The sequence below is a fragment of the Sus scrofa genome, chromosome 12 (genome assembly GCF_000003025.6).
Source record: "Sus scrofa isolate TJ Tabasco breed Duroc chromosome 12, Sscrofa11.1, whole genome shotgun sequence".
NCBI lineage: Eukaryota > Metazoa > Chordata > Mammalia > Artiodactyla > Suidae > Sus > Sus scrofa.
In genome coordinates this window covers 3,545,905-3,560,686 of record NC_010454.4, presented here as the reverse complement: position 1 = coordinate 3,560,686, position 14,782 = coordinate 3,545,905, and the positions used below count along the sequence as shown (strand labels likewise).

The window sequence follows — 14,782 nt, the reverse complement described above, 5'->3', positions numbered from 1 at the left end:
GGGGGTCCTGCTGGTTTGAACCGTCTCAGCCGTGCGTCTGCCCACCTTGTTGATAACCTCCACCTTGGCCTCTTCCTCGTCGGCAATGGCCTTCTCCTTGCTGACTTTCTCCGTTTCCACGCCCACCACATGGATCAGCTTGTCCGCGTTCTCATTCTTCTGCTTGAGCTCAGCCTCCTGAATGGCCAGCTTGGCTTTTAAATCATCCACCTGGCGGAGGTGGGTAAGAGGGACAGGCAGGCCGCTGGCCTGTGACTGCCTGTGACCCATGTCTGAGGGCAGGTATTTATTGAGCACCGACTGTGTACACAGGGTCGCAAGTATCAGACACATCCCCATTATTCAAGGAGGTAACAACCCAGGCGGCCGGATGAAAAGTAACGTGAGCAGCAGTTCCCGTTGTGACGCAGCAGAGATGCATCTGACTAGTATCTCCGAGGATGCGGGTTCGATCCCTGGCCTCGCTCAGTGGTTGGGGATCTGGCGTTGCCATGAACTGCGGTGTAGGTTGCAGATGCAGCTCGGATCCCGTGTGGCTGTGGCTGTGGTGTAGGCTGCTAACTGCAGCTCCGATTTGACCCCTAGCCTGGGAATGTCCATATGCCACGGGTGCAGCCCTAGCAAAAAAAACCCAAAACCTTCAGTAGAGTCAGGGTGCTGGGGCGTTCTGGGGAGACCCCTGGGGCCGTGACCGAGAGCTTGGAGCCAGGAGTGAAAGCAGAAGCGCACGTGTGAGGCCCCCGGCAGGCCCGGCGGAGGCGGAGGCGTGCTGGCAAGTGCTCAGTGACGGGCCCAGGTGCCCTTCCCCATGCTGGATGAATCCATGGTGAGGGGGCACTCAGCTGCTGTCCCCAGCCTCTCCTGGGGGCACTCGCCCTGTCCCAGGACCACTTCTGGAAGGTACACTTGGGGCAAAAGAAAGGCCTGCCGGGCTGGGCTCCTCCCGGGTTTCTGTCCAGCGAGGGAACCGGCTCCTCCGTGGCTCTGTCAAGCTCCGTCTTTCTTGGCTGTCCCCCCATGATCGTGTTCTCCCCCCGCCCCACAGGGGTGACCTCTGACCTGTCTATCACTGCCCCTTGTCGGGGGGCTGCCCCCCACCTGCTCACTCGCCCGGCAGGGAAGCTGTAGCTGTTCAGCAGGCTCCTAAGGACACCCCAACAGGGGGCAGCAGAGGTGGGGCTGCACCATAGCAGGTATTCAAAGCCACGGGCAGAAAAGGTAAAAATCCACATGGCTGAGGGTGGGGCACACGCTCCTTCCTCTGGCACCACAGCACGAACAGTGCCCAGGATGGACCATCTTCAGCAAATCCCCCGACGTGGGGCCCCGTGAAGCACCCCATGTCAGCATCACCGAAGCGTCCAGGCTCCAGCGCCTGTGCTGAAACGCGTACGTTTGCTCTGGTTTGCGAGTGGAAACGTCCCCCAGGCAGGGATCCTTGTCCCCTTTACCTGGTGTCACACAGGTGGGGGAAGGTTCTGGAAGCACGTCCCGGGGCCCCCAGCTCTCCTACCTGGGAGGCCGTGCTCTGCAGCTTCATCAGCCCGTTCTCCAGCCTCTCGATTTTGGCGACCAGCTCCGTCCTCTTCCTGGCCAGGAGGCTCTGGTAGAGTTTGATCTGCTCCAGGAAGGTTTTGGGTGTGGTGTAGTTGTAGCGCCTCTCGGTGGCCAGGTACACGGCGGACAGCTCGTTGACCGTCGTGTGCACGTAGGACATGAAGAGGCTGATGGAGGCCTTGACCTCCGGCTGCAAAGACAAGACGGGGCTGTTCATTCTCCGGCGCCCTGGCAGGAGCAACACAGAAGCAACAGCTGCTGGACCCCAAGGCGGGGGTGGGGGGGAACTCCCTTACTCCCCAGGGACCCTGGAAGCAAGGCATCCCCCCGCCTTTCAACCCTGCTGGCTCAGCTGTCACATGAAGCTCAGGACGGCAGGGCCTGGGGGGCTGTGGTGGGCACTGGTGACCCTGCACGACCCCGGGGCCTGGGTCACGGCAGAGGTCATACCGTCCTCTCTCGGACGCACACATGTGCGTATTCAAAATGTTTGAACAGCCCAGACAATTCTATTAGCAGGTACTGGACATTTCCTGTCCCAGGTCCTAGGGTTGAGGAATTCCCTTTCTAGCGTCCTCTGTCCCCTGTCCATCCCGGGTCACGGCCCCCACCTGGGCCCGCCCCACCTGCCCGAAGCCAGGCATCGGGAGCTTCGCCCCAGGAACTGTCCGAGCAATATTAACTTCGACTCAGGTTCATGTGCAAATGTGTTCCTTCCACACACGCTTCGGCAGCTACTCTGCAGCCCTGGCAGGTGTCAGGGGTGGGCCCCTGCCTCTGTGTCTGAAGCAGGGCGTGGAGGAAACGCACAGCAGGGGTCTTCCTACCAGGAAACACTCTCGGTGACCCTTCTTTAAAAACCAGGGAAGAGGTTAATTTCAGGCTTATTTTATTCCCCTTAATAACTGAACACGTGTCCAAAATAAACTGGACGTGGTGACCATGTGGGATTTTCATTCCTGTGGGCGGGTCAGCGGGGAGGGACCATGTCTAGGCCAGCCATGAGCTCCGAGGGTGAAAATGGGCACCGACTTTCAATAAAAGAAAGGCACGGACCCTGGAAAGGAAAAGGCCAGAGAAGGAAAAAGGCAGGCTTACGCGGCCCCGTCATACGGGCCGTGCCCTGTGAAAGGCAGGCTGAAGGCCGTCCCTGTACAAGGCAGGTCGAAGGTGAGGGGCAGAGCCATGTGGGAGCCCAAGGCCAGAAGAAAAAGCCTGGATACACTCATCAGCACAAACACCGGGCCCGCAGCCGGCTCCCACCGGGTCGTGCTCGCAGCCCGAGCTGCTCATTCACTCGCAGCACCCCCAGAAGAGCCGGCCCTTTGGGGCCCGGAACCCCCACCCGATGGAAATGGCTGCTCCCCAGCGCAGTAACTCGGGGCAGGAGACCCACAAGCAGCCTGTCTTGGTTCATAATTTTGACACTCTGAACACCCCAGCACTGATTCTGACTTCTGCAGATGCTGCATGGAGACATTACTGATTTTGATTAAGTGTTTGGTGCCCCCCCAAGCCCCAGGCCAGTGCCTCGCCCGCCTCACCCTAATCCCAGCCCCCAGGCAGGTGCTGTTGATCCCTCCCTCCTTCCCAGCTCTGGGCCCCGGACCCACCTGAATCCCCTCAGTGTCCTCGAGGAAACGCGCGCTGACGGACACCAGGGCGTCCTCCGGCCACTCGTGGAACCAGTCGATGGCCGTGCAGTTGACCACGGCAGGGAATTTCCTGGCTCGCACACGCAGGACGGAGCCCACGGGGGAGAAGCACAGGATCACCTGGAAGCAGATGCAGAAGGGCTGCTGGGTGGGGGCTGCTGGGGGCGGGGCCACACTGCGCCCCTTTGGAAGGAAAAGCTCTCTGCGCGGCGTCTGGCTCCAGGTGTCTGTGCGGGGGAGGAATTCCCAGTTCCGGGTGGGACGTGGGGCTGTCGCATCTCACGTGAAGGTGCAAGGGTTGAGCCCCAAGCCCTCCTGGGGTGCCCCCACCCCACACGGGGAAGGAGGGCTGGGTGCGGCAGGCAGTGGGGAGAGGGCACCCGTGCTGGGCGGGGAGGGTGGGGGGGCGGCACGGTCCCTTTAGCAGGTCTGGACCTCGGAGGGTGGACGGAGAGCCAGCAGATACCTAGAGGAGCAGGGCCACCTGGCCAGGGGCAGCCGTCCCTCCAGACACGGACGAGGCGGGAGAGAAGGACCCCCCCCCCACCCCCGGGCTCTCAGTCTAACTCTAGCTCAGCCATCGTCCCCAGGGGGAACCGTGGGAAGGTCACAGTGACCTACGGCGCTTCAATGTGCTGAGGGGCCGGCGTGCAGGCATCACCAGGCTCTGGGAAGGCCCCCTGCGCTCCCCCAACACGTTTCCTGCGCCTGAGAGGGCACAGCCACCCCTCTGCAGAGTGGAGACCCAGCTCAGAAGGCCGCGGGCCCGCCAGGCCGGCGCCCCCACCTTCAGATGCCTGCGCACTTTATCGATGAAGAATTTCCAGCAGGCCTCCCGCGTGTCCGCCAGGCCGAGGGACTTGACCTGGGGCCGCATGGAGGAGACGATGTTCTCCGCCTCGTCGTCCCCGAACAGCCCCGGGATCTCCCCCGAGGCCAGCAGGTCGTTGATCAGCACCAGGAACTGCTCCTCGGCCACCTGGGAGTCGGTCAGCAGGAACACGGCGGGGACGTTCTTCACAGCCGCCTTGACGTACTGGGCGCTGAGGTCGAGCTAGACGCGAGGGGGACACCCTGAGTGGCCTCGCCAAGAAGATGCTCACGTAGAAGCATCTTCCGCTGCCACCGGGACAGGCGCACCTGGAGCTCTGCCGCCCGAGAAGTGGGCAGGGTCTGTAGGAGGAGACCTGGGCCTCGGTGGAGGATGCCCGGGGCTGCCACTCGCCACAGCCCCGAAGGGGAAGCAACCCAGATGGCCCTCGACGGATGGACGGATGGCTGGCTGGCTGGCTAACACCATGGTGGTAACACCCCATTCTCCCAGGGAGGAACCCAAGAACCTGACGTTGCTGGGAATCAGCCAATCACAGGAGGCCAAATACCGTCCCTGCGAGAGTCAGATTCACAGCGACAGAGAGTGGGGGAGGGGAGGGGCGGGGGGCGGGGGGCGGGGGAGTCAGCATTTGATGGGGACAGAATTTCTGTTTGGGAAGATGAAACATTTCTGGAGAGGATGGTCGTGATGGCTGCACAACTCTGAGAATGGACTCAACGCCACAGGACTATACGGTTCTAAGGGTAAATTTCGGAGTTCCCACTGTGGCTCAGCAGGTTAAGAATCCAACATAGTGTCTATGAGGATGCGGGCTGGATCCCCGGCCTCACTCAGTGGGTTAAGGACCCAGCGTTGACACAAGCTGCAGCTTAGGTTGCAGATGGGGCTTGGATCTGTGGCTGTGACGTAGGCTGGCACCTGCGGCTTCGATTCGACCCCTAGCCCGGGAACTTCCACATGCCACAGGGGTGGCCGTAAAAAGGCAGGGGGGAGGAAAGGGGGGGAGCAAACTTTATATGTTTTTCCATGAAAGAGGAGTAAAAAATTTAAATGGAGGAGTTCCCTAGTGGCCTAGCAGGTTAAGGATCCAGTGTTGTTATGGCTGCAGCCTGGGTTGCTGCTGTGGTGCAGGTTTGCTCCCCAGCCTGGGGACTTCTGCAGGCCTTGGGCGCAGCCGAAGAAAGAAATTTAAATAGAGACCCTGAAAGAGGCCTCAGATGAATACATCACAGGCTTGGATGTGGAGACTTAGTGCCAGAGAGAATGAATATGCTTGGCATAGCTCCCATCACGTGTCTAGTAGGATTTAAACACTAACCTGACCAGACAGTTGCACGGTAATTCTGGAATCCAAAATAAGTGAGGGGGAACAGTTAAAGAAAAAAAGAGCAGGTTACAGAGCAGTATGAATAGCTTGCTGTTTCTGGAAAGTATGTCAGTTTACATGTGTAAACGGTAAATGTTATGTCAAAACATCTCTCAAAGCACGAATGTGACTTTTCAGGGGTTAGGCGATTTGCTTTTTGCTTCTCTCTACTATACCGTCTAATTTTTTGCCCCCCCCTTTTTATTTTTTTGCTTTTTAGGGCTGTACCTGCAGTATGTGGAGGTTCCCAGGCTAGGAGTGGAATTGGAGCTGTAGCTGCCAGCCTACACCACAGCCACAGCCATGCTGGATCTGAGCCACGTCTGTGACCTACACCACAGCTCACGGCAACACCGGATCCTTCACCCATGGAGCGAGGCCAGGGATCCCACCTGCGTCCTCAGGGATACTAGTCAGGTTCACTACCACTGAGCCACGACAGGAACTCCTCTATTAATTTTCCAGTAAGACCCGGGGGCCTCTGTAAGTGTGTGAAAGGCTTTGCAATGTCCATCACGAGCACCCGAGCAGCTCGCTTCTGCCCTTCAGTGGCAGCCCCCCTCCCGATGGTTCTGTTCCAGAGAAACGTCATCAAGGTCCCTTAGGTGGAGCTGACACGGGTACAACTGGGGTCAAAAAGCAGGCCACGGATTCTGCATGGTTTCAACAGGCTTAAAAGACAAATCGAAGGGAAGCCCTGAGCTTGGACCAGCAGAGGCAGCAGGTGGGATGGGAGCCCTGCCCACAGACCACCCCTCCCGCTGAGACCCCAGACCCCCTGGCTCCAACAGGGGTCCAGGCTGCCCTGGTAAGGCCACCTGGCCAGTGATGGCCTCGGAGCCCCGAGGGGTGGGTGGGAGTCCCCTGGCTCTGGCATCGTCCTGGCCACAGAAGCAGCCTCGGCACCAAGGCAGAGAGAGAGGAGCAGCATGGCGTGGTCAAATCAATTCCAGCTCTCATCTCAGGCCCTACAGTAAAGTCTGGACTAATCGTGTTTGACCCACACACGCTGCCTTGAGAGAGCCAATTTTTGGGAAAAAGAAATCAATAAAGAAAAACCTCGGCGGCAGGTCTTGGGGATGGGAGACCTACGGATGCTGATGTTTGTTCAATTAATTCAGAACCCTGAGCAGACGGGCAGGCAGCTAGTTGGGACGGGCTCTGAATTACTGAATCTGGACAAGTGGGAATGACGTGGCAGCATGGGGCGACCAGGGGCGCACACCAAAGCCCTCTGACACTGTCGTGTGAGTGGACCTTCACCGTCTAAGATAAAGCCCCTGCAGGCGACCTGCACATCTCTGGGCTGGGGGCTTCGTTTTGGAAACCGGAGTGGGGACACCCCCCTCCACTTCCCCTCCAAGGGCGGCCGGCTCACCTTGAGGTCTGGGATCCCGTAGCCTTTCTTGAGGGTGATCTGGAACACGTCCAGCGCGCTGATGTAGGCGGCCAGGCGCGAGAGGCTCTGCTTGCCGCTGCCGCCCACCCCCACCAGCAGGGCGTTGCCGCGCGGGGACTCCAGGATGCGGTTGATTCTGCAGATGTGAGCCACGGCGTCCTCGAACAGGACCTGCCGGGACCAGAGCGACCTGGGCGGCTCACCGTTTGGGGACGCGCTTCCCGCCACGAGGTGTCTCCGCCAAGCCGCCCCCGACCCTGCCCTGTGCCGCCTCTGGCTCCAGCTCCCGCTCCCCTCACCAGGTTCATGACCGCGTTGACCTCGTTGTAACTGTCCAGGACCTCCACCAGGGTCTTGTTCAGCTGAGCTGTGTCCGTCACCGGGAGGTACTTGGGATCGCCGATGCCGTGAGAAAAGTGGCAGTAGATATTTGGTCTGGCAAATAAGAGCTCGTCGCCGAGTTCCTAGGGATTGGAGATGAGAGGGTGCTGCTGTTGCCAGCGTGGGCATACAGATCACCGCCAGCAGCCCCGGCACCTGGCCCCCGTGGCCTCAGGAAGCACCCACGCTGCCAGGGCCCATACGCTGCTGCCAGGGGCCTGCGCCACCGCTGGGCACAATCCCCTGGGGGCCCCTGTCATATTGAGAACGAACTAAAGTCCAGAAGGGCCACTCCACCAATACCCAGGACACGGCAGCAGGGCACGTGGACCCGAGCTGTCCCTGCCCCAGGGGGCGGAGGGGGTGTCACACCCTGACCCTCCCAGGGCTCCGCGCCCCTCGCAGAGACATCTTCTGGGACCCCACGTGGTCCTTCCCATCCTTGCGGGTGGCCCTCGCAGGGGGCGGGCTCGTCCCGGGCTCCCGACCTTCAGGCTCAGTGGGGAGACCTGGCGGCCCGACTCACGTCAAAGAACTTCTTGGTGGACGCCACGGTGACCCGGCGCAGCGTCTCCTGGTCCTTCTCATCCACCATTTTGTCGCCATACACGCGCTCGGCTTCGTGCAGCCAGAGGCGGACCAGGTCCAGCGGGATTTTCAGGATCTCTGTGGTGGAAAACAGGAGGCCCTGCCCCAGACAGGGGAAGGTCAGCATCCTTGGCTGTGTCAGGGAGGCCAGCCGAGGGCCACACGCCGGTCAAACAAGAAAAAGCTCCTTCCCCGGGGAGCGACCCATTAGGCTGGGCACACTGACCACTTGGGGCAAGGAAGCCACTGACCGCCAAGGCCCTGCCGATCTTGGAGGCTGGAGGGGGTGGCTGCGGCCTGAGAGATGTGGGGCGGGGGTTCTCACCAGACAGGGCTAAGGGCTTCCCCTCTAATGGGGTGGATGCTGGCGAAGAGGGTACAGGATGATCACGGCGGGAATCACCATGCAAGGCCACCACGTGGGGGCTGCGCGCTTGGGCGCTGCAGTAAGCCTGCCCAGGGCCAGGCCTGGCTCGGCTGTTTGCTAACCAAGCTACCTGCAAGCGCAACAGGTGCTCGTCCTCCGGGCCCCTGTTCTGGGCTCTGGGAACAGGGACACCGGGAGCAACCCCGCCTTCACAGAGTTTGCATTCCAGTGGGGAGAGGCCGCCTAACAAAATGACAAGGTAATTACGTGTCGTGATGTGCGCCAGGAGTGACACAAACGGGGACAGTGAGAGTGTGGGGTTGAGGAGGGGCCTCTCCAGGGCCTGACGTCCGAGCCGGCGCCTGCAGTGGGAGGAGACGGGATGTCCCTGAGCCTCAGAGCCCCCCTCTGAGAAATGGGGCTATGTGAGCACATCTCATGTTATTGGAAGGAGAAAAGGGGGATGTAGGTGGTAAAATCCAGTTCCTGGTTCCGTGAATACATGCGAGGAAAACCACCACCACCATCACTGCCACCGTAGTCAATCGTCTTCACCATCAGCATCCCGCTCACCGCCGTGTAGGCACGACCCTTTCCCCCTCATTCCCACCACCACCACCACTCCCACCACCACCACCACCATCCCCATCATCACCACATCCCATCCCCATCACCACATCCCATCCCCATCATCACATCCCATCCCCATCTCACATCCCATCCCCATCATCACTGTCCCATCCCCATCACCACTGTCCCATCCCCATCATCACATCCCACCCCCATCATCACATCCCACCCCCATCATCACATCCCATCCCCATCATCACATCCCACCCCCATCACCACATCCCACCCCATCACCACATCCCATCCCCATCATCACATCCCATCCCCATCATCACATCCCACCCCCATCATCACATCCCATCCCCATCACCACATCCCACCCCCATCACCACATCCCATCCCCATCATCACATCCCATCCCCATCATCACTGTCCCATCCCCATCATCACTGTCCCCATCCCCATCACCACATCCCACCCCCATCACCACATCCCATCCCCATCATCACATCCCACCCCCATCATCACATCCCACCCCCATCATCACATCCCATCCCCATCACCACATCCCATCCCCATCATCACATCCCACCCCCATCATCACATCCCACCCCCATCATCACATCCCATCCCCATCATCACCTCCCATCCCCATCATCACATCCCACCCCATCATCACATCCCACCCCCATCATCACATCCCATCCCCATCATCACATCCCATCCCCATCATCACCGTCCCATCCCCATCATCACTGTTCCCATCCCCATCATCACATCCCATCCCCATCATCACATCCCATCCCCATCATCACTGTCCCATCCCCATCATCACATCCCACCCCCATCATCACATCCCATCCCCATCATCACTGTCCCATCCCCATCATCACATCCCATCCCCATCATCACATCCCATCCCCATCATCACATCCCATCCCCATCATCACTGTCCCATCCCCATCATCACTGTCCCCATCCCCATCATCACATCCCACCCCCATCATCACATCCCATCCCCATCATCACTGTCCCATCCCCATCATCACATCCCACCCCCATCATCACATCCCATCCCCATCATCACTGTCCCATCCCCATCATCACATCCCACCCCCATCATCACATCCCATCCCCATCATCACTGTCCCATCCCCATCATCACTGTCCCCATCCCCATCATCACATCCCACCCCCATCATCACATCCCATCCCCATCATCACTGTCCCATCCCCATCATCACTGTCCCATCCCCATCATCACTGTCCCACCCCCATCATCACATCCCACCCCCATCATCACATCCCACCCCATCATCACCGTCCCATCCCCATCATCACTGTTCCCATCCCCATCATCACATCCCATACCCATCATCACCGTCCCATCCCCATCATCACTGTTCCCATCCCCATCATCACATCCCACCCCCATCATCACATCCCACCCCCATCATCACATCCCATCCCCATCATCACCTCCCATCCCCATCATCACATCCCACCCCCATCATCACATCCCACCCCCATCATCACATCCCATCCCCATCATCACATCCCATCCCCATCATCACATCCCATCCCCATCATCACCGTCCCATCCCCATCATCACTGTTCCCATCCCCATCATCACATCCCATCCCCATCATCACATCCCATCCCCATCATCACTGTCCCATCCCCATCATCACATCCCACCCCCATCATCACATCCCATCCCCATCATCACTGTCCCATCCCCATCATCACATCCCATCCCCATCATCACATCCCATCCCCATCATCACATCCCATCCCCATCATCACTGTCCCATCCCCATCATCACTGTCCCCATCCCCATCATCACATCCCACCCCCATCATCACATCCCATCCCCATCATCACTGTCCCATCCCCATCATCACATCCCACCCCCATCATCACATCCCATCCCCATCATCACTGTCCCATCCCCATCATCACATCCCACCCCCATCATCACATCCCATCCCCATCATCACTGTCCCATCCCCATCATCACATCCCACCCCCATCATCACATCCCATCCCCATCATCACATCCCATCCCCATCATCACATCCCATCCCCATCATCACTGTCCCATCCCCATCATCACATCCCATCCCCATCATCACATCCCATCCCCATCATCACATCCCATCCCCATCATCACATCCCATCCCCATCATCACTGTCCCATCCCCATCATCACATCCCATCCCCATCATCACATCCCATCCCCATCATCACTGTCCCATCATCATCCATCCCATCCCCATCATCACATCCCATCCCCATCATCACATCCCATCCCCATCATCACATCCCATCCCCATCATCACATCCCATCCCCATCATCACATCCCACCCCCATCATCACATCCCACCCCCATCATCACATCCCACCCCCATCATCACTGTCCCATCCCCATCATCACATCCCACCCCCATCATCACATCCCATCCCCATCATCACATCCCATCCCCATCATCACATCCCATCCCCATCATCACCGTCCCATCCCCATCATCACTGTCCCCATCCCCATCATCACATCCCATCCCCATCATCACTGTCCCATCCCCATCATCACATCCCATCCCCATCATCACTGTCCCATCCCCATCATCACATCCCATCCCCATCATCACATCCCATCCCCATCATCACATCCCATCCCCATCATCACTGTCCCATCCCCATCATCACTGTCCCCATCCCCATCATCACATCCCACCCCCATCATCACATCCCATCCCCATCATCACTGTCCCATCCCCATCATCACATCCCACCCCCATCATCACATCCCATCCCCATCATCACATCCCATCCCCATCATCACTGTCCCATCCCCATCATCACATCCCATCCCCATCATCACATCCCATCCCCATCATCACTGTCCCCATCCCCATCATCACATCCCATCCCCATCATCACTGTCCCATCCCCATCATCACATCCCATCCCCATCATCACATCCCATCCCCATCATCACATCCCATCCCCATCATCACATCCCATCCCCATCATCACTGTCCCATCCCCATCATCACATCCCATCCCCATCATCACATCCCATCCCCATCATCACATCCCATCCCCATCATCACATCCCATCCCCATCATCACATCCCATCCCCATCATCACATCCCATCCCCATCATCACTGTCCCATCCCCATCATCACATCCCATCCCCATCATCACATCCCATCCCCATCATCACATCCCATCCCCATCATCACATCCCACCCCCATCATCACATCCCACCCCCATCATCACATCCCACCCCCATCATCACTGTCCCATCCCCATCATCACTGTCCCACCCCCATCATCACATCCCATCCCCATCATCACATCCCATCCCCATCATCACTGTCCCATCCCCATCATCACCTCCCACCCCCATCATCACATCCCATCCCCATCATCACTGTCCCCATCCCCATCATCACATCCCACCCCCATCATCACATCCCATCCCCATCATCACTGTCCCATCCCCATCATCACTGTCCCCATCCCCATCATCACATCCCACTCCCATCATCACATCCCATCCCCATCATCACATCCCATCCCCATCTCACATCCCATCCCCATCATCACATCCCACCCCCATCATCACATCCCATCCCCATCATCACTGTCCCATCCCCATCATCACATCCCATCCCCATCATCACTGTCCCATCCCCATCATCACTGTCCCCATCCCCATCATCACATCCCACCCCCATCATCACATCCCATCCCCATAATCACTGTCCCATCCCCATCATCACATCCCACCCCCATCATCACATCCCATCCCCACCATCACTGTCCCATCCCCATCATCACATCCCACCCCCATCATCACATCCCATCCCCATCATCACTGTCCCATCCCCATCATCACATCCCACCCCCATCATCACATCCCATCCCCATCATCACTGTCCCATCCCCATCATCACTGTCCCCATCCCCATCATCACACCCCACCCCCATCATCACATCCCATCCCCATCATCACATCCCATCCCCATCTCACATCCCATCCCCATCATCACTGTCGCCAGGCCCGAGATCACTCTGCTTTCTCTCCTGAGATCGGCAGAGGAGGAGCGCACCTGAGCATCCGGCCTTGGCCAGGGGGTGGGATGACACAGCGCTGAAAGAGCGGTACCTGGAAAATATTGGAGAGGTCCCTGAGGTTGAAGACATAATGAAACTTGATGGCCGTGGGAAGAAACGTCGCCGTGACTTTCTGGTGCAGGGCTGTTACAGGAAAGACACATCGATTCTTGGGTGCTCTTAATGGCCTCAGGAAGTGCACAGCTTAAGCTATAGTTTCTAAAGCAAATGGACTGTGAGACGGTGACAATTTCAGTGAGAAATCTGCGCAGCTAGGGCGGGGGGTGGGGAGTTGACGGCTCCGCTGATGTGCACATTGTTTCGTGTACTCAGATTCCTAGGCTCTGCCTCCCCCTCGAGCACCTGGATTTCACTGTACCTCCTGCTGACACACAGCCTCGTTGAAAGAATATTGATTTGAGAGCATAAATAAAACATTCACCAGATACGAAGCCGCCATCAGCCCCCTGAAGCAGTGAGTCTTCCTGACAGGCGAGGGGGCGAGGCGGGCTGGCTTACCCAGGGCGGAGGCCACCAGCTGGCTGCTCATCCTCTGGACCGCCATGGAGGCCGACCGAAGGGCCAGGTGCTGGGCCAGGATGCTGCTGTAGATGGTCACGAGCGCCTCCTGGCCCGGGAAGCTCACCGCAAACACGCAGAAGTGGCGCTGGCCGCAGTAAGCAAAGACCCTCGTCAGGCAGCTCCTGGGGATCAGTCTGGGGCGGGGGCGGGGGGAGCTGCCTTCTTGGGGAGCAGACGGTCCTCAGGGCCTAATGTCCTGTGGGTGGGGTCGGAATGGACACCTCACCCCCCCGCGCCCCCCCACACCTTGGGTGAGGTCAAATCCCTTAAATATCAATGACATCTTAAACAGCCAAATTGACATCACGCTCAAGAAAAGGTTGGGCAGAAGCCAAAGAGCATCTCCTAGCCCAGGCCTGGGTTTACATCCAGGTCCATCAGATCAGATGCTTCAGAGCCGAGGTCCTGCCCTGGTGGCCGACATGGTACAGGACGTCCTGTCACATCTGAGTTTCATTCAGGCAGCGTCTCATTTTTTCTTTTTTTTTTTCAATTTTATTGTAAGTGTGTCCCAAACATCGCGTGGGACGTATTTGTTATGCATCTGAAATGCGGGGTTGATCAGGCACCTGAGTTTTTATTCGCGAACTCTGGCAGCCCGAGGGGGCTCAACACCCCAATCTCAGAAGACTGGGGTGTTCTCCAGGGGATGTCACCCAGAGCCCCCCACCCCCAAACTCTGTCTTTCTTTCTTGGCTTTGCGGGGCCACACCCATGGCATATGGAGGTTCCCAGGCTAGGGGTCAAATCAGAGTTGCCAGCCTACACCACAGCCACAGCAGCGCCAGATCCCTGACCCACTTAAGCAAGACCAGAGATGGAACCCACATCCTCATGGATACCAGTCGGATTCGCTTCTGCTGCGCCGCCACGAGAACTCCCCAAATCAATGCTTTCGTTTGCATTTGCCAGAGTGAACCTCCAACTCTGACCGAGGCGGGTGGGGCTGCTGCCTACCTGAAGTCTGGGGTCGATGGTGAAGGACCCAGAAGTGGGGTTCATGCACGCCACATACTGACAGTTGTGGACGTCCCTCAGGGTGAGCTTCTGCCTGTCATACCTGCAGGAGGAAGACAGTGTAACACCCGAACACCCGGCCGCCCGCGGTGAGCCACCGCAGCTCCCCAGGGAATGCCTTGCATGTGGTTAAAAAAAAAAGAACTTTGCGAGTTCCCTGGTAGCTCAGGGGGTTAAGAAGCCAGTGTTGTCACTGCTGTGGCGCAGGTTCCATCCCTGGCCTGGGAATTTGTGCACATGCTGCGGGTGCAGCCCCAAACCAGAGGACCGCCAGGAATATTAATTACAGGTGAAATGGCACTTCATGCTCTCAAGAAAACCTTTGAAACGGAGG

General features: G+C 58.3%; 1 protein-coding gene across 1 annotated transcript in view; it reads right to left on the bottom strand.

Moving 5' to 3' along the window:
• The window catches only part of DNAH17 (dynein axonemal heavy chain 17), a 105,160-nt gene that overhangs the window by 29,639 nt on the left and 60,739 nt on the right, over positions 1–14,782 (bottom strand). The window contains 10 exon segments of the mRNA XM_021066525.1: positions 46–210; positions 1,514–1,747; positions 3,171–3,332; positions 4,000–4,266; positions 6,792–6,983; positions 7,112–7,276; positions 7,720–7,881; positions 12,902–12,993; positions 13,369–13,516; positions 14,389–14,491. Coding sequence (XP_020922184.1) covers positions 46–210; positions 1,514–1,747; positions 3,171–3,332; positions 4,000–4,266; positions 6,792–6,983; positions 7,112–7,276; positions 7,720–7,881; positions 12,902–12,993; positions 13,369–13,516; positions 14,389–14,491 — 1,690 coding nt within the window.